Below are 24,348 nucleotides of genomic sequence, written 5' to 3' on the forward strand. Positions count from 1 at the left end.
CGAACCGCCATCCTCCAGTCTCAGCCTCCCGAATGCTGGGATTACAAGCGTGCACCACCACGCCTGGCTTCTCAGTAGTTCTTAACTTCTTCCTCTCCTGAGCTCCACCACACTCTAGTGTGATTCATGGTCATTTCCCGACTTAACTCAAGCCAGCCCTGGGCCGAAATGCCTTGAAGATAATGACTTCCTGACCACTGGGCCTTTGCTCATGTCAGCTCCTACTAGGTATTCCGTGAAGGTTTGCAGAGTGACTCCGGACTGGTGGGCAGAGGGTAAAGACCACAGGACAGCCGCCATGACAGGGAACTTGTGAGACAAGGGCTGGAACATCCGGTGGCCCTCTCCTGGGCTCTGCAGTCTTCAGCCCATTGCGGATGCCTGCCTCAGAGCTCTGCGGGGGTTGTGCGCAAACCAAAGAGCAGAGTCCTGACACTGAGAGGGATAATTCTGCACACAGTTGCGGAGAGGGTGGCCCTGACGGGGAAAGGTGTAGAGTTTCATTGAGAGGAGACTCTGGGATGCTCAAGGTTATTAAACACCTGGAAGGGATGGGAAGGGTGCAGGTAGGAGGAATTTTAGTTTAGTCCACTGAACTTGCCGGAGACTTCAGTTTGGGCAGCTAAGCAACGCAGTGAGATAAGAAAGCGCCTTACCACTCTGAAGGAACGCAGGAACGTCCAACTCGACCTGCCGTAGAGGCTGTTCATCACCTCCGCGAAACTCACAAGCGCGACGATGCTGTCAAAGATGTTCCAACCTTGGCGGAAGTAGTGGTAGGGATCAAGTGCGACGATTTTCAGACACATTTCTGCTATAAAAATGCCGGTGAAAACCTACGGAGGAACAAAGAATGAGAACAGGCTCTCTCTCCAGTGGAGAAACTTTTTTTTTGTGTGTGTGGCACTGGGATTCCTGGAAGCCCTTCTACCTCTGGGCTACACTCCCAGACCTATTTTTTAAATATATTTTTAAAATTGGAAACAGGGTCTCTTAAGCCAGCATGGCTGGCTGGCTTCGAACCTGCGCAATCCTCCTGTCTCCGCCTCCCAAGCGTGGGGATTACAAGCGTGCGCCACCACACCCGGCCAAATTAAAGGTTTTTATATATATATATTTCTATTTGGAAACAGGGTCTCTTAAGCCAGCAAGGCTGGCTTCAAACCCGCGCGATCCTCCTGTCTCCACCTTCCAAGCACGGGGATTACAAGCGTGCGCCACCATGCCCGGCTAGTGGATAAAAATTTTAAAGAATATCTTTCCAAAAGAATTGAAGTCAAATACTATAGTGATGCATGCAGATCCATGTTTATGGCAACACAATTCACAACGGCTGAATTATGGAACCAGCCCAGGGGTCTGTCAGAAGACGAATGGATAAAGAGGATGTGGTATATACACACAATGGAATTTTGCTCTGCTGTAAGAAAGAACATTCCTGGTCTTAGACTACAGTCCCACAGTACCCTTCCTGCACCTCATGGTAGAGATACTGAACTGAGGTTGATGGCCACTGGTCTCTGGTTCCACACCCTCCTAAACTTGATATATAGATGCAGCTTTGTGAACCAATTTCCGATTCAGTAGACATAATGCACTCTCATCAATGTAAACAAAATTAATTAAAAATGAGACTCCACAACTTAGTGAGACACTGTTTCAAAATAAAGAATAAAAAATCAGGCCGGGGGTGTAGCTTGGAGGTAAAATGCCCCTGGGTTCCATCCCCAGCACCACAAAAACATTTCCAGCCAGGCACGTGGTGCACACCTGGAATTCCAGTTCTTGCGATACTGAAGGAGGAGAATTGCAGGTTCACAGCAAGCCTCGGTATCAAAATAAATAAAATAGGGCTGGGTGTATAGTTCAGAGGTAAAATACCTCTGGGTTCAATCCCCAGTAACACACACACACACACACACACACACACAGAGAGAGAGAGAGAGAGAGAGAGAGAGAGAGAGAGAGAGGAAGCACAAGCAAGAAAATTATTTTTATCCAAAGGAAAATAAAAACAACAAACAAAAATGCATGCATATACACATATTTATATTTCTGGAAAATATTATGCATGCTCAGAATGGTCACCTTAGTTGATGGGACAGAGGATATTGAGAGCCTTCTATTTCCCTTGTTTATATTTTTCTTATTTAAAAAAATCAAAAAGCATGTGTTGCTTTCTCAATTAGAAAAATAAAATGCCATGAGAAAAAGACTAGCTATTCTGGTGAGAGTTTTAGCCCATTAGCTCATTAGCCACTTAGGCCAAACCAGCCAATACCTCAATATTTGTTGTTTCTGATTGGGGAGAATAATATTCCCTTGAGGAAAACGATCGCCTTCCAGAGAAACCAGGAATTAAAGTAGACCACCCTTGAAAAGTCTGGCCCCCGGACTCCCCATCCCATCTTAGCTTTTCCAGTTTAACTGTGACTAGATCCACCCAGGAGAAGCACATTGAAATCAGGTCAAGTCTGGAAGTCCATCCCATCCCACCCTGAATTCTCCAACTGAGGGCTAGCTCATTCTCCCAGCAGAGTGACCCACAGCTCCCAGGCCCTGACTCGCCTTCCCAGGGGACACCTACTAGCGAGCCACGTTGTTTTATGACAGATGGTGTTTCGCATCCCTGGGAACCATGGTACTCATTACCATGGGTCTCTAGATCTGGTTAACGTTTTCTTAATTACCACAAACGGCTGACCTTGTAAGGTGTCCCCTTGCTCGTGGCTGACCACCGGATACTAGAGAGATACCTTGGCAGAGGGCCCGTGGAAAATGAGAGAGATAGATGAGTGGAAATAAAATCTGGACATTCATCTCGCTCTATTCCACTTACGGGGATCAAAGACCTAGTTTACGTTGGGTCACTCGCAAAACGCTTAGACTTTGAAAGAGTTTGAATTCAAAATTGGAAGTATGCTTTCTATTTCACAAAAGCCTAAATTTACCAAATTTCCCGTTTTCAGTATATTTTTAAAATCATCTTTCATGTTGTTGTGCTCAATGGCTAAGAAGACAGTGTTGACTATGATGCAGATGGTTACGGCCAGCTCCGTAAAAGGGTCGGTCATCACGGCTCTCAGGACCTTCTTAACGCGGAGCCAGCAGGGGCTGCAATCCCACACGAGGTATTTGGAGGCCAGGTTTGTCCCCCACGGAAGGCAAGGCTCTTGTGCTTTTTCTTGTTCTGGAGAAGGAGGAAAAGAAAGAATGAGGAATTAGCTCTGAAGCATCTGACTGCTCTCGGCCCAGGTATGTTTCTCCTTCCCTCTCCCTAGGGTCTCTTGTGATACATGATCAGACAGAGCGCAGGTTTGTGTGGCCAGAAAGGCTTCTCCGGCCAATCACAGTGCAGATGAGGTGACTCCCCACCTACAACTTGCAAGTGGGCTAGTCAAACAGCTCGGGCCTCCACCTGCATTGAACACTGGGCAACTGGGCGGTGCTGCTGTTAGAGCTATCAGTGGAGAACTGAGTGCTGATTGGCTGTGAACCCATGAGAGAGAGTGGGGGGGGGGCTGAATCTTCTCAAGACAGATCATGGTGACGGCTGTAACAGAGGCATGGGGACTTACCAGATTTAGGGGATGGAGAGATAGCAGGAGGTGAGGGCGCCTGTGCACATTCACACCATGAGAGGTGCTGGATTCTGGTATCAGGCATCGGCACCCCCGGTTCCCCGGCACCACTTCAGGGACCATGCAGGCCACGCCACGCCAGGTGATGCAAAGGGCTCATAGGACAAGTGACCATCTGAACCCTGTTTGCAGAGACTGGACGCTGACCATCCAATCGGGGCCCCATGACCCACTGGTTCTGGTTTGTCTACTGGGTCTTCTATGGCCCACACCAGATTCCTGACTCTAGCTTCCATGACAACTGCCACTTCCTGGAAAAGTCCTAAATCTTCTCTTCTGTGGCTGACTGTATTTGGCCCTCAGGCCTTCTGCGACTCCCTGGCCTGCTCGTGAGGCTGTCTGTGCTGTTGGTCTGAGCCTCATCGTGCATCTCACCGGATCTCACCAGTACCCAAGGGCCCAGCTCAGAGCGGCCCCAGCTCAGGGAGGCCCACTTCTTCCAAGCCTCTAGGCTCACATGCTCCAAGGAGGTGCAGGAGGCCGCTGTGTGCAGGGTGGTACGGTCGGTTGGCCCCCAAGAAGCCTGCTGTGGAGCTGGAGGACTGAGAGAGGAGGTCTCGAGGAATGCTGCTGGGGTTGGGCTTTTCCTGAGTGGGAGAGGAACTTACCATGCATGGTGATGGTGAGGATGCTGACGGCGCTCAGGGCCCTCTGCCTCTGGAAGGGGTCTCTGTGCTCATCAAAGGGGTCCACTGACAGGTTCTGGGACAGTCGTTTGGTTTGCTCTAGGAGGGGTGGCTGCAAAAGACGGCGCAGTGGACCTTCAGGCAGAGGCTGACTCTCCACACTGCAGATGGCCTTCCCCACAGCCCCACACAATGAAGACACTCAATTAAACACAGGTGCACCCACTCCGTCTCCACCGCACACCAAAGGTTCGGTTTTCTTAGTTCCCAATTGGCAGCTCAGAGAAATACCGTTTGGCCACTTAAGAGTTCCTGGGCATGCACATTCCCAGAGTTCCACCTACAGAAATTTTACTCTGGGCTTTATTTATTGTCAGCAAAGAGCAAACAGGACTTGACAGAAGCTGGCGAGCAGTGGTGTGTGGTGTGAAGGCGACAAAAGGGTCTAATTTGGAAAGAATGTTTGCAAAAGGCAGAAGTAGGGGATAAATTGACTGGCTTGGATGGGGGCCATGTAGTAAAGTACCTTGAATGGCTGCCTGAATTGATTTTTTTTTTTAAAACGGTAACAAAAAGAACAGTCGGGCTGGCAACGTAGCTCAATGGCAGAGCGTGTGCCTAGCAAATTGGGTCCAATCCACAGCAACAAAAACAACAGAAAATCAAAAATGGTCAAACCAAAGATCACAAAATCAGTGTGCTAAGTCTTAAGCACTTTCTCAAGCTGTGCCCAAGGGCTTGCTGATTACCCCCTTACTTAAAATAAAGTGACTAGGGATTAAGGGCCATAAGCCTTCGGCATCAAGGAAGCTCCAGATACACGTGGCTTATTTGCTGAAGGTCCTGACCAACCAGAGCCTCAGGAAGAACTAACCCTTTCTACCCTTTCTGTGGTCTTTTCCACAGCTATTTCCAGTTCTGGTTAAAGGGAAAAAATAGTTCATATTTGGTGGCTAGGTCTCTATTGTTTTATGAAACCAAATAAAAATATCAGAAGAAATATTTACAGTCTTTTCTTCCTCCTGTGGTCTGACAGCAGCAACTCCAGATCAGGAGTCCTGCTGTAGAGACTGGTCCCAGGGTGGAAAGAGTCCCTCTGGCAGATACTTCTGCAAAGGTCCCTGGACTGCCTTTCCCATCCATTATTTGTCAAGCACATGCACACCTCCCTCTGTCTCAGGAAAGTGGCCCTTGCCATCCCTCCCTGGCCGGTGTCTTCAACATTTTCCTCTCTTCAGACTTTCCTCTTTCTAATTAACACATGTCTTAACATCTCCCACCTCAATGATAAGAGTGACCTTTTCTGCTCTGGATAGCCATCACAGTCTCATCTCTGTTTACCACCAGGTCCATTCAATATCCCTGCTGGGGTGTCCCACGGACACCCCAAGATTGGTATACCCAAAACTGAACTTGCCTTCTTTCACACTCCCAAAGCACGTTCTTTTCCTGTCTCAGCAAATGGTCCTCTGTTGAGTCATCTACCCCAGCCCTAAGCCAGGCAGCGTGGCCACACTCCTCAGCCCAGCTGCCAAATCTCATCTTCTGGAGATCGTGCAGTCTACTCTCCTCTCTTCATCCTCGCTGCCCTTCACCTCGCTTAAGTGCGGGCCATCCCTCACTTGGGTTACTGTGGCAACCTCTGCATGGGATGCCTTGCATCATCCAATCTCTCTTCAGTGCATCTAGAATTTCAATATTTGACATCTGGACGGCTCGCTCTCTCGTGGATAGCCTTGAGATGCTTCTTAGCCTTTACCCTCAGTGGACCCACTGGCTTGGTTTTCCAGACCTCTGGTGATCGCTCCCATCTTACCACTACACCTCTTGCTACCACTCCCAAATCCTGACACACATGCACACACGCATGCACGCACACACTTGTGGGTCCCGTTCTGCACGCCTTTGTTTCTGGCCTTTGCACACACTGCTCCCTCCACCAGCGATGCTCCAGTGCCCCTTGTGGCTATCCTGGGAACCTGCTGCTCTTTCTCCTGCCCCAGGTCCCCACCACATCCAGGCTGGTTATCTCAAACCGATACTGCTGTTCCCTACCATAACCTTGGTCCTCACTTGAGGGCTTTCTCTGGTGACCTGGTACAGCAAGTCAGAAGTACAGGAAAAGAATTGACTCCTGTCCCCAGCAGCCATGGACCAATCTGACGTGTGTGTGTGTGTGTGTGTGTGTGTGTGTGTGTGTGTGTGTTCTCTGATGCCTCACTCCAGGGGGATTTAATTCCAGCTACCTTCAGAGGTAACTGGCTCCATCCCACAGCTTCCCAGGCCACCTTCCCTCCTGAGTCACGTCCCCTTCCCTCTCAGTGCTTCCTGGGAGGACTTCCCAATAATCGACCTGCGCTCTAGTGCCTCTGGGCTTGTGTCAGCGGGGGCCCATGCTAGCAGTCCTCCTCTGGTCTCCCACCTTGGACAGTAGCTTCCCGCTTGTCAGTGTGACTTCTCATTAGCTGTAAACTCTGCAGAGTAGGAACCATGCATTTCCAGTGACAAGCAAATAGTAAACACTATAAGCAGTTTAAATGAATGTTTATGAATAAATGGTAATTAAATAGACACATGGGTTTATGAAAGTATGTTGAATGGGTAAATGAGGAAGTGAACGAATGAATCCTCTCAAGTAGATGGTCAATGGACCTCTCTCCCAGAATCCTCTCACGTAGATGGTCAGCTGACTTCTCCCCCAAAATCCTCTCACGTAGATGGTCGATGGACCTCTCTCCACCAACGGCATTACGGCATCTGTAATCCCTTGGCAAAACTTACACTTTTAGGGGACTCTTCATCGGAATCCGACCCTGGAACCTGGTTTCTCCTGGGCTTTCCCAGAAAGGACTTCCTTTTCTTTTTACCAAAGAACTTTCTCTTCTTTGGGGAAAAAGATGACGCTTGAAGGGAAGTAAGTGAACTCCTGTCAATTCCCATGGCAACCAGAGCCTTAGAAAGTGAACAAAAGCAATTAATGAACAGGCGGCTCCTCCCCGCACACACGCTGCCGCTGACCTCGGCCTCCGTGCGCACGCCCTCCTCTCGCAGGCAGCCCCACTGAGACTGCCCGTCACCGTGCGGGAACAGGCTGGCCCTGTCACTATCTACCTGGGGCACGCGGCCCACTTTTGCACAGAGGTTGCCGTTGTCAGAGGCAGGGTCAGCTCTCCTTTCCCTTGGCCCCGTGTCCGGCAGGTGCGTGAAATTCAATAAATGTCATACCTGATGACGCGAGTCTTAAAGACTGCAGATGGACTTCCCTCTGACAGTCTCTAGGAGGATGACAAAGAGTCTAACATAGGGTCCCCGTACTGAAAAGCCTAGACTTGAACTGGAGAATGGAAAGATAGCTGGGAAACAGACAGGCCTAGAGGATTTTTCAAGGGAGACTCAGTTGTGCCTGTTGGTCTAGATAGCCCTCTCACCCCCAAGCAAAGGCCCTGAACTAAAACCTCTCCCCATTTCCATGAAAGCGCCCAGAGGAGAGCCTGGGTTTACATACATCTCTCCACGCAGCAATGTGGGACCTGCTCTAGAAGGCAGACACTTTGGGAGACCCAAAGCATCCAAGAACAAGGGCTCCCTGCTCTCGAGAGTCCAGTGCCGGGACAACCAGAGGGCTCAGCACGGCCGGCCAGCCTGCAAGGGCTTAAACTCAGGAAAGCACAGGTGGGGAAGCGCTGAGGTCGTGGTCCCGAGGCGGCACTGAGCCTCAAGCCCCATTGCCTCTGGGGTCCCTCTGAGCCCTAAGCGGACCCCACTGTCTAACCCCCCCATGTCCCAACCTCCTTCTCTTCCTTTAACAGCTGCTGGGCTTCCTGAAACATCTTCTCCTTGGCCTCTGTCTCCGCAGCTACGTTCCGGTTCTGCTCCTCGTAGGCCATGGTGACCACCGCCAGGGTTAAGTTAATCAGGTAGAAAGAGCCCAGGAAGATGATCACCACGAAGAAGAAGGCGGCGTAGGGCCCGGAGGTGTGCAGGGTCTGCAAGGGGCAGGGCGCACGCTGGCATCAGATGCCTCTTCTACAGGGGGCCACTGTCACCCCAAGCAAGACCGTCATGGTCACAATTGGTCTTTCCCCAGCACTAGGTGGCCGGGCCTCTTGAAGTCTTGCCTGCAGCCTCTCCAGCCACCCAGGGACTCCGACGCCCCATCTCATGGTGATCTGGATATCATCCGTACATCCTGCGGAGTCTCAGTGACTTTACTATCTGTGACTTCTCCGCAAATTTTTTACTTTCATATTTTTTCAGAGCATCTAACTTTTTGTTTTGCATTTTGTATTTTTAAAGTGGAAAGGGGCCAGATGTGATGGCGCACACTTGTAATCCCAGCACTTGGGAGGCTGAGACAGGAAGATAGTGGATACTCAGACAGCCCCAGCTACTTAGTGAGGCCCTCTGCAACTTAGTGAGACCTTGTTTCAAAATAAAGAATAGAAACTAGGGCTAGGGGTGTATCTTGGAGGTAGAATGCCCCTGGGTTCCATCCCCAGTACCGCTGGGATTTATACACATCTTCTATAATACAACATTGGGAGCCTACCCTAAACACCGTCATCCATTGGAACAATGTGGCTATGGTATTATTTATAAATGAATAAATAAAAGATAAGAGATAGCCCAGTGGTATCACTTGATGTGGCTGGGAGTCAGGAGGGGGCAATACTTATAGGAAGAGAAATTTTATACAATCTTTTTCCGAATATCATAACTTTTTTTTGTACTGAGGATGGAACCCAAAGGCATTTTACCTTCAAGGTACACTCTGCCTTTTTTTGTTTTGTTTTGTGTTTGGTACTAAGGTCTTGCTAAGTTGCTGAGGCTGGCCTCAGAGCCTGGGATCCCCCTATTTCAACCTCCAAAGTACTGGGATTACAGGCATGTACCACCACACCTGCATCACATTTCTAATTTTCTTAAAGTTTCAAACAGAAGTTCTAAAGCAGAATTTAATAGTATAACTGGTAAAGATGATAACGGAAGCGAGGGATGGATGGTAAGTTTTAAATAAATGATGGATTGGAGATGAGGGGAGAGGGGCAGAGGGAGGGAGGGAGGAGGGTGAGAGTACAAACAGGTCACCTGTCGGTAAAGCTTCTCCCAGGAGTCTTGGGTCATAAGCCGGAACATGGCGAGAAAAGACCAGCCGAAGTTGTCAAAATTGGTGTAGTTATAGTCAGGATTAATTTTGGTGCTTTTGCATGTAGAATTATTGGGACAGGGTCTAGATGTTGGAAACAAAGGAACAGAGAAAGAATTACATTCCCCACAGCCCAGCTCCCCGCCCTCCCAGGACACTTCCTTCAGAGAGCGCCTGGCGCAGTGGCAGCCAGCGACCATCCTGCGGGAGACCTGGGGAGCTCTGCACGGGGGCGCCAGCCTCTTACCTGCTGCCGAGCCAGTTGCCACACATAATGGCTTCTTTGGAATTGTTTTCTTTTTCAAAGCAACTTTCTGAGAGAAGAAAGAGCCAGACATTCAGATTTTTAAAAAGAAAAAGAAAGGAAGAAAAAAAGAGTGGCAAACGCCCAGATACTTCTTGAGAGGAGCAAGTAAGCCTCTTAGATCTGAGTGAGTTTCCCAGGGAAGCTGAATCCTAAGCCTTCCCAAAGGAGCAAGGGGCGAGGACGGAGAGGAGGGGGAAGCGGAGGGGGACGCGGAGGCTTCATAACACTGAGTTTAAGATACATAGGTAGATGATATATAGACCAATAGATATAGACGATAGAAAGATGGTAAATGGATGATAGATGGTAGACAGATAGTAGATAGACCAATAGATATAGATAGATGATTGATATATGATATATGGCTGATAGAGAGTAGATAGATGACAGTAGATAGATCAATAGGTATAGATAGATGACAGATATATGATAGATGGCTGATAGTAAATAGATGATAGATCAATAGATACAGATGATTGATAGATGGTAGACAGATGATAGATGGATGCGAGATGATAGATAGATAGATAGATAGATAGATAGATAGATAACACTGACTGGATCAGAGACCAGCAGGGTGGGGTAGGGCCGAGCACAATCTCAGTCTACAATGTATATTCATGTCCAGAGGTGCAGCGTTAGCCGGGCGTGGTGGCGCACACTTGAAATCCCAGCATTTGGAAGGTGGGGACCAGAGCATCGTGGTTGACAGACAGCCTCAGCTACTCAGCGAGGCCCTTTGCAACTCAGTGGGACCCTGTTTCGAACATAAAAAAGGGTAAAAAATAGGGCTGGGGTGTAGTTCAGAGGTACAATGCCCCTGGGTTCCATTCCTAGTACCACAAAAAAAAGAGGTGCAGTGTTTTTTTTGGGTTTTTTTGGTGGTACTGGAGTTCCTGGAAGCCCTTCTACCTCCGGGCTACACTCCCAGACCTATTTTAACATTTTTATTTGGAAACAGGGTCTCCTAAGCCAGCGCGCGCGGCTGGCTTTGAACCTGCGCGATCCTCCTGTCTCTGCCTCCCAAGCGCGGGGATTACAAGCGTGCGCCACCACGCCCAGCGAGGTGCAGTGTTAAGCAACCTGTACACGTTTGTACTTGGGAGGCTAAGACAGGACGATCACAGGTTCACAGCCAGCCTCTGCAACTTAGTGAGACCCTGTTTCAAAATAAAAATTAGAAAGGCTGGGTGTATCTCAGAGGTAGAATGTCCCTGGGTTCAATCCCCAGTACCACACCAAAATTAAAAAAAAAAAAAAAGGTGTTGGGTTGAGCTCAGTGTAGAGGTGGTGGGCACAGAGAGAACGTTTTCTTTTGAGAAAATACTTGGAGGGGGGAGGCTTGGAAGATGCTGGCTGCCGCTGGCCTCGTCTGGGCGTTCTGTAGAGAACAGGAGCAGTACCTCCCCTGGTGGGCACAGCTTCCTATCTCCTTCTCCAGAGAACCCCAAAGATCACGAGGTTCTCTAAGAAATGTACCTCCTCGTGTGTGAACCCAGATGCACGGAGTCCTCCCGGGATGGACAGAATCCTCCCTTGCCCTGAAGAGCGAGGAACGCAGGTGGCACGAGCAGGGATAAGACACCCTTAACCATGCAGAAACCAAGCGGGGAGAGGCGCGTAATTACCGTCGGTTTCAAAGTTCTTGGTACAGTTCATCCTGATACATTTCTGGCTCAGATTTCCCATGAAGAGCTGCTGCCCTACCAGGGCGAAGATGCTGAGACAAAAGAGCGTGAGGATCATCACGTCCACGAGCTTCTTCACGGAGCGCAGTAAGGCTCCCACGATGACCTTGAGGCCTGAGGAGGAGGGCAGCCATGGGAGGAGCCCCACCACCCCAGGCCTGGGTGATGGCAGCCTTCGAGGTCTGGGGAGATGGTCAAACTGACGCCGGGACTAGGAACCAGCCTGTTCTAGGAGTGTGGGGCCTGAGTGGAGTTCCTGCTCCGACCCTGTGCCGTAGAAGCTGTGACTCGTGGAGGCAGCCAGCCCCTCCACCCCGTGCCTGCACCCCTGCCCTGGGCCAGCCTCGGGGCTGCTCCGAGGGGCAAGCCAGGACACCCGGAGCAGACGCCTGTCACACAGGCACAGGCAGAACTGGACCGGTGTGAAGGCGCCTCCGTGGGACGGGGTCACAGGCAGCTTTAAGGCCCAAGGCAGACCCCCAGCAGAAATCCAGACAGACCTGTACTTAACATTCGGTAATCGCTGTCTACTAGCAAGGCGTACAGGTGCCATGAGACATGGCTAAGTTGGGAGAGAGGAGGCCAAAAGAGTTTTATATCCAGATCCAAATAGTATGTTCCAGGAAGAAAAACTCACATTACCAGTTATAACAGGGTATTTTCCTGTTTGTTTAATTGTTTAGGAAATATTTACTAAGCACCTACTATGTCCCTGGAACAGCGTGAGACTCACAAAACTACAAAATCAGGATGTGATCTCCTTGGGTGCTAGGACACGTTTAAAATGGAGAGGCAAGAAGAGAAGAGGAACTCCAGGGGCCTAGGGGACGAGGGTGGGAGAGGCAGAAGCAGTGATGTTATGTATCTGAGAATGCATTCAGTGCTGGTCTCAACCCTGTATGAGGAAGGGGGAGGGGAGGGAGCTGGGAGAAAGCCCGCCAGGCGCTGTGTCCACGCCTGTCCCTGTCCCTCTGAACTACATTATATGAGACTATAATGCGACAATAAAAGTATTGTGTACGTGTGTGGTACTGAGGATGGAACCGGGGCTTTCTACCTCCGGGCTACACTCCCAGACCTATTTTATACTTTATTTGGAAACAGGGTCTCACTAAGTTGCTGGGGGCCTTACTCAGAAGCTGAGGCTGGCTTTGAACCTGTGTGATCCTCCCGTCTCAGCTTCCCAAGCGCTGAGATTACAAGCATGTACCACCACGCCCGGCTCCAATAAAAATATTTAATGAAACGGCTCTCCAAGCGGGGGGACATGGTGGATGTCCCCAGTGGACTCGTGGAATGACTTTGACGAAAGTGTATGGAACACGAATGGTACAGCCAAAGGTGGCGGAGTCTCCCCAGAACACCAACCCGAGGCCACACCTGCAGCGATGCGCTTCCCCTCCCGTGTGGCGTGATGTCCAGTGTGATGGGGTCCTGCATCCACACTGGACCTTGCTTCGTCTCCATTACAGCCAGACAAGAGGTAACTACCGCAGCCTCAACGGAGTCAGATTTTAACTTATAGCAAGAGGCTCCAGCTTTCTCCAAAGCGCCATGTTTAGATAAAAGATAGTAGTGATTCCTGAATACGTTTTACTAGTCCCGTAAGAGCCCAGGGCTTCCCGGGCCAGACTGGAGGCCAGGCACACCTGCTTGAGAGGGAGCACCGAGGCTCCTTCCCCCACGAGAAAATAGATGCTCAACTCCTGCAGAAGGCTCCCTATCGATCCACCTGGAAACCCAACCCTACTCTCCAAGAGCAAGAGGAGGAGGAGGAGGAAGAGGAGGAGGAGGAGGAGACTGGACAGGGTGCCCTCTGGCTGCCACGTTGGGACCTGTCACCGTGCAGCTGCTCTCCCAGAGTTGCATAAAGTAGTAGCCACGGCCTCTGTTTCTAGAGGACCCACGTGGCCTGGGTTTGGGGGTCAGGGGTACTGCAGCAGAGTGTGGGTCTGTGCAGTCACAACCACGTGGTCCCCTTGGTGCTCACAGCTTGCCGATGTCAGTGAGGGGGAGGACTGGAAGGGAAAGGAAGGAGGAGGGAGAAAGGCTCCAGGGAGGAAGGGCTGATTCATTTACTTAGTCATGCATGCATGCATTCTTGGTACTGGTTTTGAAGCCAGGGGCATTCTACCTCTGAGCTACGCCCCAGCCCTTTTTATTTATGTGTTTATTTTTATTCTGAAACAGGGTCTCACTAAGATGCTGAGGTTGGCCTCGAACCTGCACTCCTCCTGTCTCAGCCTCCCAAGTACAGGGATTACAGGTATGTGCCACCACGATGGGCGGGAAAGGATTTTTAGGAAAGCGTTTGATTGTGTGTGTGTTTGTTTTGCAAAGAGAGGACAAGGTGGTACCCTAATAACCTCAGATTTGCACATGTTCCTTTTCCCCTGATCCCCAGGGCCAGCCCTCCTCCCCTGGGCTTCCCGCCCCTGGGCTGGCTCCCTCTATCTCCTTTCCGGCTCCTCCTCTTCCCCCTTTATTTTTTTTATTTATTTATTTTTTTGGTGGTACTGGGGTTCCTGGAAGCCCTTCTACCTCTGGGCTACACTCCCAGACCTATTTTATATTTTTGAAACAGGGTCTCTTATGCCAGCGCGGCTGGCTTCGAACCTGCGCGATCCTCCTGTCTCCGCCTCCCAAGAGCGGGGATTACAAGCGTGCGCCACCACGCCCGGCCCTCTTCCCCCTTTATTGTCTCAGTGTCTTGAGACTCATCCCTGGTCTCCATCTGAGCTCACTCTCTATTATAGTTAGGTAGATAAGGTCCCCTAAAGAGCTCCTTTACTAATGTTTGAAGCTGATGTGACTGTGTCCTGAGGGCTGTCACCCCAGCAGTGGGTAAATCCGGTGTAACAGATTGACCTGGGTGGGACCCAGGCCACAGGGTGTGGCTGGAGCTGGTCCCTGGGGTGCAGCCTTGGGATTACATAAATGGGTCCTCCTTCCCCTGCTCCCTTGCTTCAGCCTCCATGACCAGAGGAGCGCAGCCCATGCGCTCTCCCTCTCTTCCTCCTGACGCCATGCCCTGAGATTCGCGTTCCCGGCCTCACATGCAATTAACTCCAAGCCATAAGAAAATACATCTTCTTTCCTCCAGGTTACACGGTCACTCTTTAGACTGTGGCTGTGAGAACGCAGACTGGAACAGCCCCTCAGTAATCTCAGCGGGTTTTATCACTTCAAATTCCATCTATGGGCCAGGAGTCCCACAGTGGGCTCTGCAGCTCAGACTGCTCCCTGGAATTCCAGGCTCATGTCTAACTGCCTCCCTGGCACTCCCAATCGGAAGTGTCATGGCCATCTCCAACACAACACATCCAAAGCCAGCTCCTAACCTGATCAGCGACCAGCGCACGGCCTTCGGGACCCAGTTAGTGGCAACTGTGTGTGTCTTGCCACTCAGAGCAAAACTTTAGTGTCGCCGCCTCTACACACAATAGGCCTATTGAGAACTCCTGTTGTATCTACATTCTAATGGGGGGAGTTGGGGTTTGTTTTGTTTTTTGTTTTGGTACTGGAGATTGTATCTCTGAGCTACAAACCCAGCCCTTTTTATTTTATTTTTGAAACAGGGTCTCACTAAGGTGCTGAGGGTCCCACTAAGTCTCTGAGGCTGGCCACAAACCTGCGATCCTCCTGTCTCAGCCTCCCCAGTACTTGAATTATATGCATGCACCACTTTGCCTGGTTATAATTTGTGTTTTTTTTTATTATAGTTATTGCTTTATGTCTGTCTCCTGACCCCCTGACACTAGAACATAAAGTTCTGAGGGCAGGTCTTTATTTCCTCACTGACAGGTCCTGAGTATCTAGGATAGTGCCGGACATATTAGGTGCTTAATAAATATGGGTTGACCAACCAAACAAATACATAGAGCGGGTTTGTTGAGTTCTGGCTGACCTCATGACATTTTTTAAATTCTAAGGAGAGAAGAGCATTCTCTCCAACGAAGAGCCAGTGCTGGACACCAGCACGACTTACCTGAAACTACTGAAATTGCTTTCAAAGCGCGGAACACTCTGAAGGTCCGCAGGGACAGCAGATTGATTTTTTGACCTGGAATGTAAAATACAATCCTGCAAGAAAAAGCACAGGAAGAAGCCGGGTTTGTGCGGCCCTGCGGCTGCACTGCACACAGGCACAAAGACTGGAGTAAATGTAGCCCGGGCCTGTGCCCACCAAGGGCACAGCCCCACCTTCCTAGCCGCACCATCATCTCAGGACCCGGCAAGACCAGCGCTCGTGGCTGTGGGCCCAATGCACAGGAGCTGTTCTCAGCTGATCCTTTTTTAGGTACTGGGAATTGAACCCAGGGGCATCCTCCCTCCAAGATCCCTCCTCAGCCCATTTTTTATTATTATTTTGTTCTTGAAAAGTGGTCTAAGTTGCGGAAGATCTTGCTAGGTTGTTGAGGCTTGTCTCAAACCTGCCATCCTCCTGCTTCAGTTGCCTAAGTCTGGGATTACAGGCATATGTCACCACGGCCAGCTTTAGCGAATCTTTATACACAGACACAGGGACTTCTTGAAATTGTCCGTGCACTTGTGGCTATGTTCACGGATAACAGAAATTCCCACAAACATTTGTGGCCTGGCTTCCAAATCCCAGGCCCCAGCACACTTTGCTACAGACTCCCAGACACTACAGGGCTAAACTTGGACGTGACCCAGGCAGCTTGGCTTCAGAGCCCGCACTCTTAATCACTGAGTTAGACACCATCTTCTAGTGACCATGGGCACACCAATAATAACTTCAAACGTAAAACTCTGAAACTAATCACACCTACCTATAAGGGCTTTGGGGAATCTTAAACAGATAAATATATGAAAAGGGCTAACCCTAACTCCTGGCCAGATACACAATGCTGTGTGTGTGTGTCTGTGTGTGTGTGTGTGTCTGTGTCTGTGTGTGTCTGTGTGTGTGTCTGTGTCTGTGTGTGTGTCTGTGTCTGTGTGTGTCTGTGTGTCTGTCTGTGTGTGTGTCTGTGTGTGTCTGTGTCTGTGTGTGTATGATGCTGGGGACTGACACCAGTGGCATTCTACCTCCAAGCTACATCTTCAGCCCTGTTTTATTTTTTATTTGGAAATAAGGTGTTGCTAAATTGCTAAAGGCCTAAGTTTCTGAGGCTGGCTTCAAAACTGTGATCCTTCTGTCTCAGCCTCCCAAGTACCAGGATTACAGGCTGCACCATCACGCCTGGCTCGAGCCATTCCCTTTTTTAATTTTTATTTTCCTGACTTTGTCTCGTCATTCAGTGCCAAATCAATGTCCTCTCCTTTGGGAAGAACTTCAACCCACACTTCATGCCCCATATGACAAACATTAACTCAGAAAGAACCGAGGGCCTAAACAGAAACGCACAGAGGATAAAAGTTCTAGAAGTAAACATGGAGAAGACAAATATATATGTATGTATATATGTATGTATGTATGTATGTATGTATGTATGTATTGTGCTGGGGATTGAACCCAGGACCATTCTACAAGCGTGTCCTCTTTTTAATTTTTTTTAAATTTTGAAACAGGATCTCAAAGTTGCAAAGGGTCTTACTAAGTTACCGAGGCTGACCTCAAACCTAGATCTTCCTGTTTCAGTCTCCCAAATACTGGACTTACAGCCATGCACCACCCCACCCAGCTCAGAGATTGTTGTAGAGCCCTTAGCCTCCCTGCATGCTCTGATGGCCCTTACAAGCCTGGCCCCTCTCCTGGTGCTTCTCACACCACGACGTGACGGTCGTTAATTGTTTCTTTCCCTCTAGACTGTGAGTTTCGTGAGATTCAGAACTGTGTTCTTCTTCACTTCATTCTTATACCGAAACGATCGATCGATTGATGGTGGTCCTGGGGACTGAACCCAGGGGCATCCCACCTCCAAGCTGTACTCCAGCCCTATTTTATTTTTCACTTGGAAAGGGTCCCCCTATGTTGCTGAGGGCCTCCCTAAATTTCCAAGGCTGGCTTCAAACCCGCGATCCTCCCGTCTCAGCCTCCCGAGTGCTGGGATTGCAGGTGTGTGCCACCACACTCAAAATCACTGCATATCCTGTACAGAGCCCAGCCCGTAAGAAGCCAGTGCTGGTGCACGACCGGCTGAAGGAAGGGAGCTGGAAAGTTGGCCTCGACTTGAGTTTGTGTCGGAGACCTCTGGCCGCCTGCTGCACGGCGCTGTCCAGGGCTCACCCCCACTGCACTCAACGCTGGGCACTAACAGACCACCTCTGCCGCTCACGAGAACTCACAGCGCCCCGGTAGAGGCAAAGGGACTTCATCCCCACCCCAATCTCTCCAGTAAAAGCCTGTAACATCTCACGCGGTTCCGATGACAATGGAGTCCAGCCAGTTCCAAGGATCCCGAAGGAAAGAAAACTCATCCAGGATGAAGCCTCTTGCCAATATTTTTATCATAGCTTCCAAAATATAAATCGCGGTGAAGACGTGTCTATGAAACAAACCAAACAAGAAGAATCCCAGTAAGTGACAGGAAGCCCATGGGGTCTATCTGCCCTACGTGACCTTGATATTTTTTTTTCCATTTTGGGGTGACGGTTCACATTCTGGTCCTCAACAAGCCAGAGTTCAGAAAGGCAAGACCCTCAAGCAAGTTCTGGTATTCAGAATTTATGAGAAACAGGCCTGGGGATATGGTTGTGAAGCTACTTGACAAAGTCTGCTTGAAGGCCGGGCGTGGTGGCGCACGCTTGTAATCCCCGCGCTTGGGAGGCGGAGACAGGAGGATCGCGCAGGTTCGAAGCCAGCCCGCGCGCGCTGGCTTAGGAGACCCTGTTTCCAAAATGAAAATATAAAAAAATAGGTCTGGGAGTGTAGCCCGGAGGTAGAAGGGCTTCCAGGAACCCCAGTACCACCAAAAAAAAAAAAAAAACAAAGTCTGCTTGATGGCCATATTCTGTGTGTGTGTGTGTGTGTGTGTGTGTGTGTGTGTGTGTGTGTCTGTCTGTTATCAGGGATTGAACTCCCAGAGGCATTCTACTTCTTAGCCACACCCTTAGATCCCTTACCATTTTTTATTTTTTGTTTTGAAACAGGTTTGCTAGGTTGCTGAGAGTCGTGCTAAATTACTGAGGTTGTCCTCAAACCTACAATCCTCCTATCTCAGCCTCCCAAGTACTGGGATTACAGGCACGTATCAGGCACGTATGCCCAGCTTGTTGGCCATATTCTTGAAGATGATTTCAGCCCAAATGGCCCCTCGGACTAGAGGTTATAGTTTGTCCCAACCAGGCTAGAGATGTGGCTCTGCTACAGAGAAGGGGACAATGAGGAGAGTAAGTAGCCAGGCGAAAACTGGGTCTTCCAACATCCTATACTCATGAGCTGGGAGGTTTCATATTGTTGAGATGTTGTGCTACCCAAAGTTATCTACAGATTCAATGCAGTCCTTGTCAAAACTCCACTAGCTTTTTTTTTTTTGCAAACTATATAATTCTATTCTAAAATTCATATGGAATTTCAAGAGACCAGAATAGCCCAAGTGATCTTGAAAAAGCAAAATAAAGTTGGAAGTCTCACATATCTGTATATTAAGACTTATTACAAATCTAGAGCATTACACCTATAATCCTAGTACTTGGGAAGTTGAGACAGGAGGATTGCAGGTTCGTGGCGAGGCTCGGCAATTTAGTGAGACCTGCAGAAATTTAGTGAGACCATATTTCAAAGTAAAAAAAAAAAAAATTAAAAAGGAGTTGTAGCTAAGAGGTAGAGAGCCCCTATGTTCGATCTCTCAGTACAAGGAAAGGAGGAGGAAAAGAAGAAAGGAAAGCTAAAAATCCAGTAAAGGATTAAGATGAAACACTAAAACATACCCAATTAACACAGAAGGATGCAGAAATGGGGGATTAATAAAATAGCAAAGGAACAAAAAGATAAGTTAAAGAGAAACCCAATTTTAAAAATGGCCCCAAATCCAAGTATAACCATAACTATATTAAATGTTAATGAACTAAATATTTAATCAAAAGACACAGACTGAATTGATAAACCACAAAAACAAAAATGAAAACACACCCATATGCTTTTTACAAGAGATATGCCATGATTCAACACAAGGGTTGAAAGCGAAAGGGTGGGAAAAGATATACCACAAACAAAGAAGAAAGTTGGAGCAGCTGTATTGATAACAGGTGAGGAAAACATTAAAATGTACTGCTGGAAACAACGACACCGTTTCATCAAGATAAAAGAATGAGTACACCAAGAAGATGTGATAATATTAAATTATGTGTGCTTCCAGACACACAACACAAAGTTTAGCAAAAGGAGAGGAAAAATTAAAAATATATACAATCACAAAGGGAGACCTCAAGTCTCTTCCTGTAATTCATGGTAGAAAAATCTGTAAAGGTGTAAAAGATCTCAGTGACACAGTCAACCACTTCAACCGACCATTTATGGAATAACTATAGCATCCTTTTCAAGAGCTCCTGAAACATTTCCCAAGACTGACAATAAAACAGGTTTCTCTTGGTTTCAAAAGATTGAAATCTTACAGAGGCTATAATCTGACCACAGCTGAATTAAATTGAAAATCAATAACTATAAAACAAAGAAAATAGTTTAAAGAATTAAGAGAGAACATGCAGGATAGGGAAGGAAAAATTCCTGCAAACTATTCCTCTGACAAGAGATTAATATCCAGAATATAAGAGGAACTAAAAAACAACTCAGCGGGGAAATATATCATAATCTGATTAAAAATAAGCTCATGATCTGTGTAGACACTTCTCAAAAGAAGACATGCAGAGGACCAACAAGTATATGAAGCAATGTTCGTCATCATACTCGATCGGGGAAATGCAAATCAAAACCACAGTGAGGGTCATCTCACCTGACTCAGAGTGGAAATCACCAAAAAGACAAAAAATAACAAACACCAGCAGGGCTGCGGAGAAAGGGGAACTCTGTACATACGTGGGCAGAAATGTGAACTTTTACAGCATTATGGGGATTCCTCAAAGAACTAAAAATAAAAAAATAAGAAATCAGATGCTTTCCCTAATATGTGAGAGTTAGGGAGAAAAGAGGAGCAAACAAGACAACCTAAAGGAGGAGAAACGAGGGGGGAAGAGGAAAATCTCTAAAGCTCACAATGCACTTAAACATATCGAAGTCAATCACTAAGCCAAGCAAGGGAGGGAGGGACGGAGAGGGAATGGGGTGGGATTTGGGTAGGGGTTAAATCAGCGATGAGTACATGTTTGTACACACAAGTTTTTTACCCCAATAAGTTGTATGAATATAATGCACCAATAAAAAATTAAAAAATAAATAAATAAATAAAGAAAGAAAGAAAGAAAGAAAGAAAGAAAGAAAGAGGTCTGGGAGTGGAGCTCAGAAGTAGTATGCCCTTGGATTCATTCCCCAGTACCCAAAACAGAGTGAGACTATGGAAAGGTTTCTCCCACCATGATAAACAATAAAGTCTAAACTGCATTAAAAAAAAAAACTAAAAATAGAACTATCACATGACTCAGCAATTCCACAGGCGGGTAGACATCCAATAAAGGAGATATTACATGAATAGACCAAAAAGATACGGGCACTCTTGGGTTTATTGTAGCACTATTCACAGTAGCTAAACCATGGACTCCACCTGAATGTCCATTGCTGGATGAGTGGATACAAAATGTGAAAACATATATGTATATGGAATGGAATGTTATATGTATACACACATATAATATATGTATAACTACTTAAATAATATATGTCAATGCGATGGATACCATTTAGCCATAAAAAAGAATAAAATCTTCTCATTTGCAGCAACCTGGCTGGAACTGGAGGAAATTCTGTTAAGTAAAATAAGCTAAATACAGAAAGACAAACTCATTTGTAAAAACTACATAGTTCATTTCATAGACTGCTGTGAAGCAGAGGTCACCAGAGACTGGGAAGGGCAAGTGGAAAGGGGAGCTGGAAGAAGTTAAATACGGAGCACTAAAACATTATTAGAGAGGAGAAATTAGGCCGGGCGTGGTGGCGCACGCTTGTGATCCCCGCGCTTGGGAGGCTGAGACAGGAGGATCGCGCAGGTTCAAAGCCAGCCTCAGCTACTTAGTGAGGCTCTCAGCAACTTAGTGAGACCCTGTTTCCAAATAAAATATAAAGTAGGTTTGGGAGTAGAGCCCGGAGGTAGAAAGCCCCTGGGTTCCACCCTCAATACCACCAAAAAAAAAAAAAAGAGAGAGAGAGAGAGAGAGGAGAAATTAGTTCTGGTTTTCCATAACATGAAAGGGTACCTCTGGGTAAGGACAATCTATGAAATACTTCAAAATAACTAGAAAAGAAGAGCACAAGATTCCCCATCCATAAAAATGATTTATATATGAAAAGATGGAGATGCTTTTTGTACATGTATTGGATTATCATAAAATACCCTAAATATATAAATATTATGTCTCACTAAAATAATGACAATTTTATTATTGGGACATCTAGAAAAGCATGAAATACTTAGAAATTTTTTAAAAAAAACTTTTCAAAGTCCTTTAAAAGCACTTGTAAAAAAAATATGTAACCCTCCCAAAATAAATCTGAGTCTGCTAGCATTTACACTGGGGAAATGAGATGGTTGGGAGCTTACTCTTTCTCTAAATGTGAATATAGTTGTACATAATTGTATACAGTTATATATAATTCTTTAAGGTATATTTGTTTTGTTTTTTGTTTTTGTTTGGGGTTTATTTGTGTGTGTGTGTGTGTGTGTGTGTGTGTGTGTGTGTTACTGGGTATTGAACCCAGGGACATTCTCCCTCTGAGCCATACTCTCAGCCTCTTTTATTTTGAAACAGGGTCTCATTAGGTTGCTGAGGCTGTCCTCAAACCCGCCATCCTCCTGCCTCAGCCTCCCAAGTCCTGGGATTACAGGCATGAGCCACCACGCCTTGCCCCGGGCGTGTGTGAAGCGCTGGGGAGGTACTCACTCGGTGGTGTCTGTCTCTGTGCGGTTGCTGTCCTTCACTCGAGCCGTAGCCATGAACACACAGTTGATGACCACGGTGCAGATGATGAACATGCTGAACACGGTGGGCCGCGCCCGTTAAGGCGGATCACTGACCTGGCCTGGCGAGCAGCTCTCCCGAGGTACCTCCGGGTTGCCTCTCCTGCAGACGCCTCTGCCATCTCCTCTAGAGAACTGCTCCCTGCTGGGTGGTGCCCTGCCCAGGTCGGTCGAGCTGCACACTCCTGTCCCTGTGCCTGGCTGGCCCAGATTTACAGCAATCTACCCGTTGCCTCCAAGTTGGGTGTCCCCCGCCCCCGCGACCCTCGGGCACCAGGCGTCAGTGGACTTGGCTAAAACGCCGGCCGAGCCTAGCCCTTCCCTGGGCCCTGCCTCGCCTCTCCTTCTTCTGCACAGAGCTCTCTGCTAAATCACTTAAATGAGAGTCCCGCCTCAGCTGGGCGCGGTGGTGCACACCATCATACCTGTACTTGGGAGGCCGAGACAGGAGGATCGCGGGTTGGAAGCCAGCCTCAGCAACTTCGTAGGACTCTGAGCAACCGAGTGAGAGCGTGTTTCAAACTTAAAGTAAAATAAAACAAAAAGGGTTGGGGGTATAGCTCGGAAGTAGAACGCTCTTGGGTTCAATCCCAGTACCAAAAAAAAAAAAAAAAATTAAAAAAGGAAGGAAGGAAAGGCCCATCTCAGGTCCTGTTTCTAGGGAAACCAACCTAACTAATTATTCATCACCATTCTCCTTGACATTTTATTATGTTTACGCGTCCACATCTCTTCTCACCTTCTTGGTCTAAAATGTCCTCGCACCTCCGCTACCGCCCACACCTGCCAAGAATGCGTAATAACTCCTGCCTGTCTTCATCCTTTAAAACCGAGGCCATGAACACACCAAGTTCAGGCTGGAAAGTCACGTGTTTGTGAAATGGGCTGATGCTGGGCCACAGGAGGGGGACAGAGGAGGCATAACGGTTTGGATTTCTAATGCCCGCCTGGCTCTCATGGAAACAAGGTAGCAATGATGGAAGCAGGGCTTCCACTGACTGCAATGGATCTATCCTGGTGGAAACCTAGGCTGGAGGAGGTGGTCCTGAGGATGCAGCCTTGGGGATTACATATGGTTCCTCCTCTCCTTGCTTCCTCTCTTGCTCCCGCCCCATGGCATGAGAGCGAAGCTGTACACTCTCCACTCTGCTTCCTGCTGCCATATCCTGAGGTCCACAGTCCCCAGCCTCACGTGCACTAAACCCAAAATCTCCAAGGAAACCATGAGCGAAGATCTTCCTTCCTCTAAGCCACGTGGTCAGCTCTTGGGGTTATAGCAGTGAGATGGGCAGCTGAGTGGTGATGAGACAGAGATCGTGTGTCCCCTGCAAGAGGCAATGGTTCCTCACTAAGGCACATCTTCGGGGGACACAGGTCTAGACCTGCCAGAGGTTCTGTTTTACTGGGAATCTGGACTTGGCATGTTGGAAAATGTTTCCCAAATGTTTTAAACATGGTGTAGCTCCAACACAAAACATTGGTCGGCTCGAGGTGGTGCACAGCTGAGTTTGGGTATCCACATAGGGGATCCTTTTTTTTTTTTTTTTTTTTTTTTTTTTGGTGGTACTGGGGATGGAATCCTTCTACCTCCGGGCTACACTCCCAGACCTATTTTATATTTTTATTTGGAAACAGTGTCTCTTAAGCCAGCGCCACTGGCTTCGAACCTGCGCGATCCTCCTGTCTCCGCCTCCACGCCCGGCTAGGGGATCCTTCTTTAAGGAGCCATCTTTGGTGCCCTCAAGGCACAATTGTCTCTCCCTGCAGCTGCTTCCACATGCAGGAACTCACTCTAGAACCTGCCTGCTTCCTGTGCTCCCTCCTTTTGGAACCTGCTCCCAGAGCCCGGGCACAGCACCTGCCACTCAGAGGGTGGACAGGACGAGTACCTGCTTTCACTCAATAAACAC

The 24,348-nt window shown here is 48.2% G+C and overlaps 1 protein-coding gene across 1 annotated transcript in view; it reads right to left on the reverse strand.

The window, feature by feature from the left end:
- The window catches only part of SCN11A (sodium voltage-gated channel alpha subunit 11), a gene marked incomplete at both ends in the record, with an annotated part of 71,204 nt that overhangs the window by 45,316 nt on the left and 1,540 nt on the right, over positions 1 to 24,348 (reverse strand). The window contains 12 exons of the mRNA XM_080715869.1: positions 657 to 836; positions 2,952 to 3,190; positions 4,250 to 4,379; positions 7,049 to 7,219; positions 8,056 to 8,253; positions 9,356 to 9,497; positions 9,661 to 9,727; positions 11,349 to 11,522; positions 15,397 to 15,491; positions 17,729 to 17,857; positions 22,362 to 22,454; positions 23,222 to 23,329. Coding sequence (XP_080571995.1) covers positions 657 to 836; positions 2,952 to 3,190; positions 4,250 to 4,379; positions 7,049 to 7,219; positions 8,056 to 8,253; positions 9,356 to 9,497; positions 9,661 to 9,727; positions 11,349 to 11,522; positions 15,397 to 15,491; positions 17,729 to 17,857; positions 22,362 to 22,454; positions 23,222 to 23,329 — 1,726 coding nt within the window. The remainder of the gene's footprint in view (positions 1 to 656; positions 837 to 2,951; positions 3,191 to 4,249; positions 4,380 to 7,048; positions 7,220 to 8,055; positions 8,254 to 9,355; positions 9,498 to 9,660; positions 9,728 to 11,348; positions 11,523 to 15,396; positions 15,492 to 17,728; positions 17,858 to 22,361; positions 22,455 to 23,221; positions 23,330 to 24,348) is intronic.

This window comes from Muscardinus avellanarius (genome assembly GCF_963383645.1).
Source record: "Muscardinus avellanarius genome assembly, chromosome: 18".
In the NCBI taxonomy this organism is placed as follows: Eukaryota; Metazoa; Chordata; class Mammalia; order Rodentia; family Gliridae; genus Muscardinus; species Muscardinus avellanarius.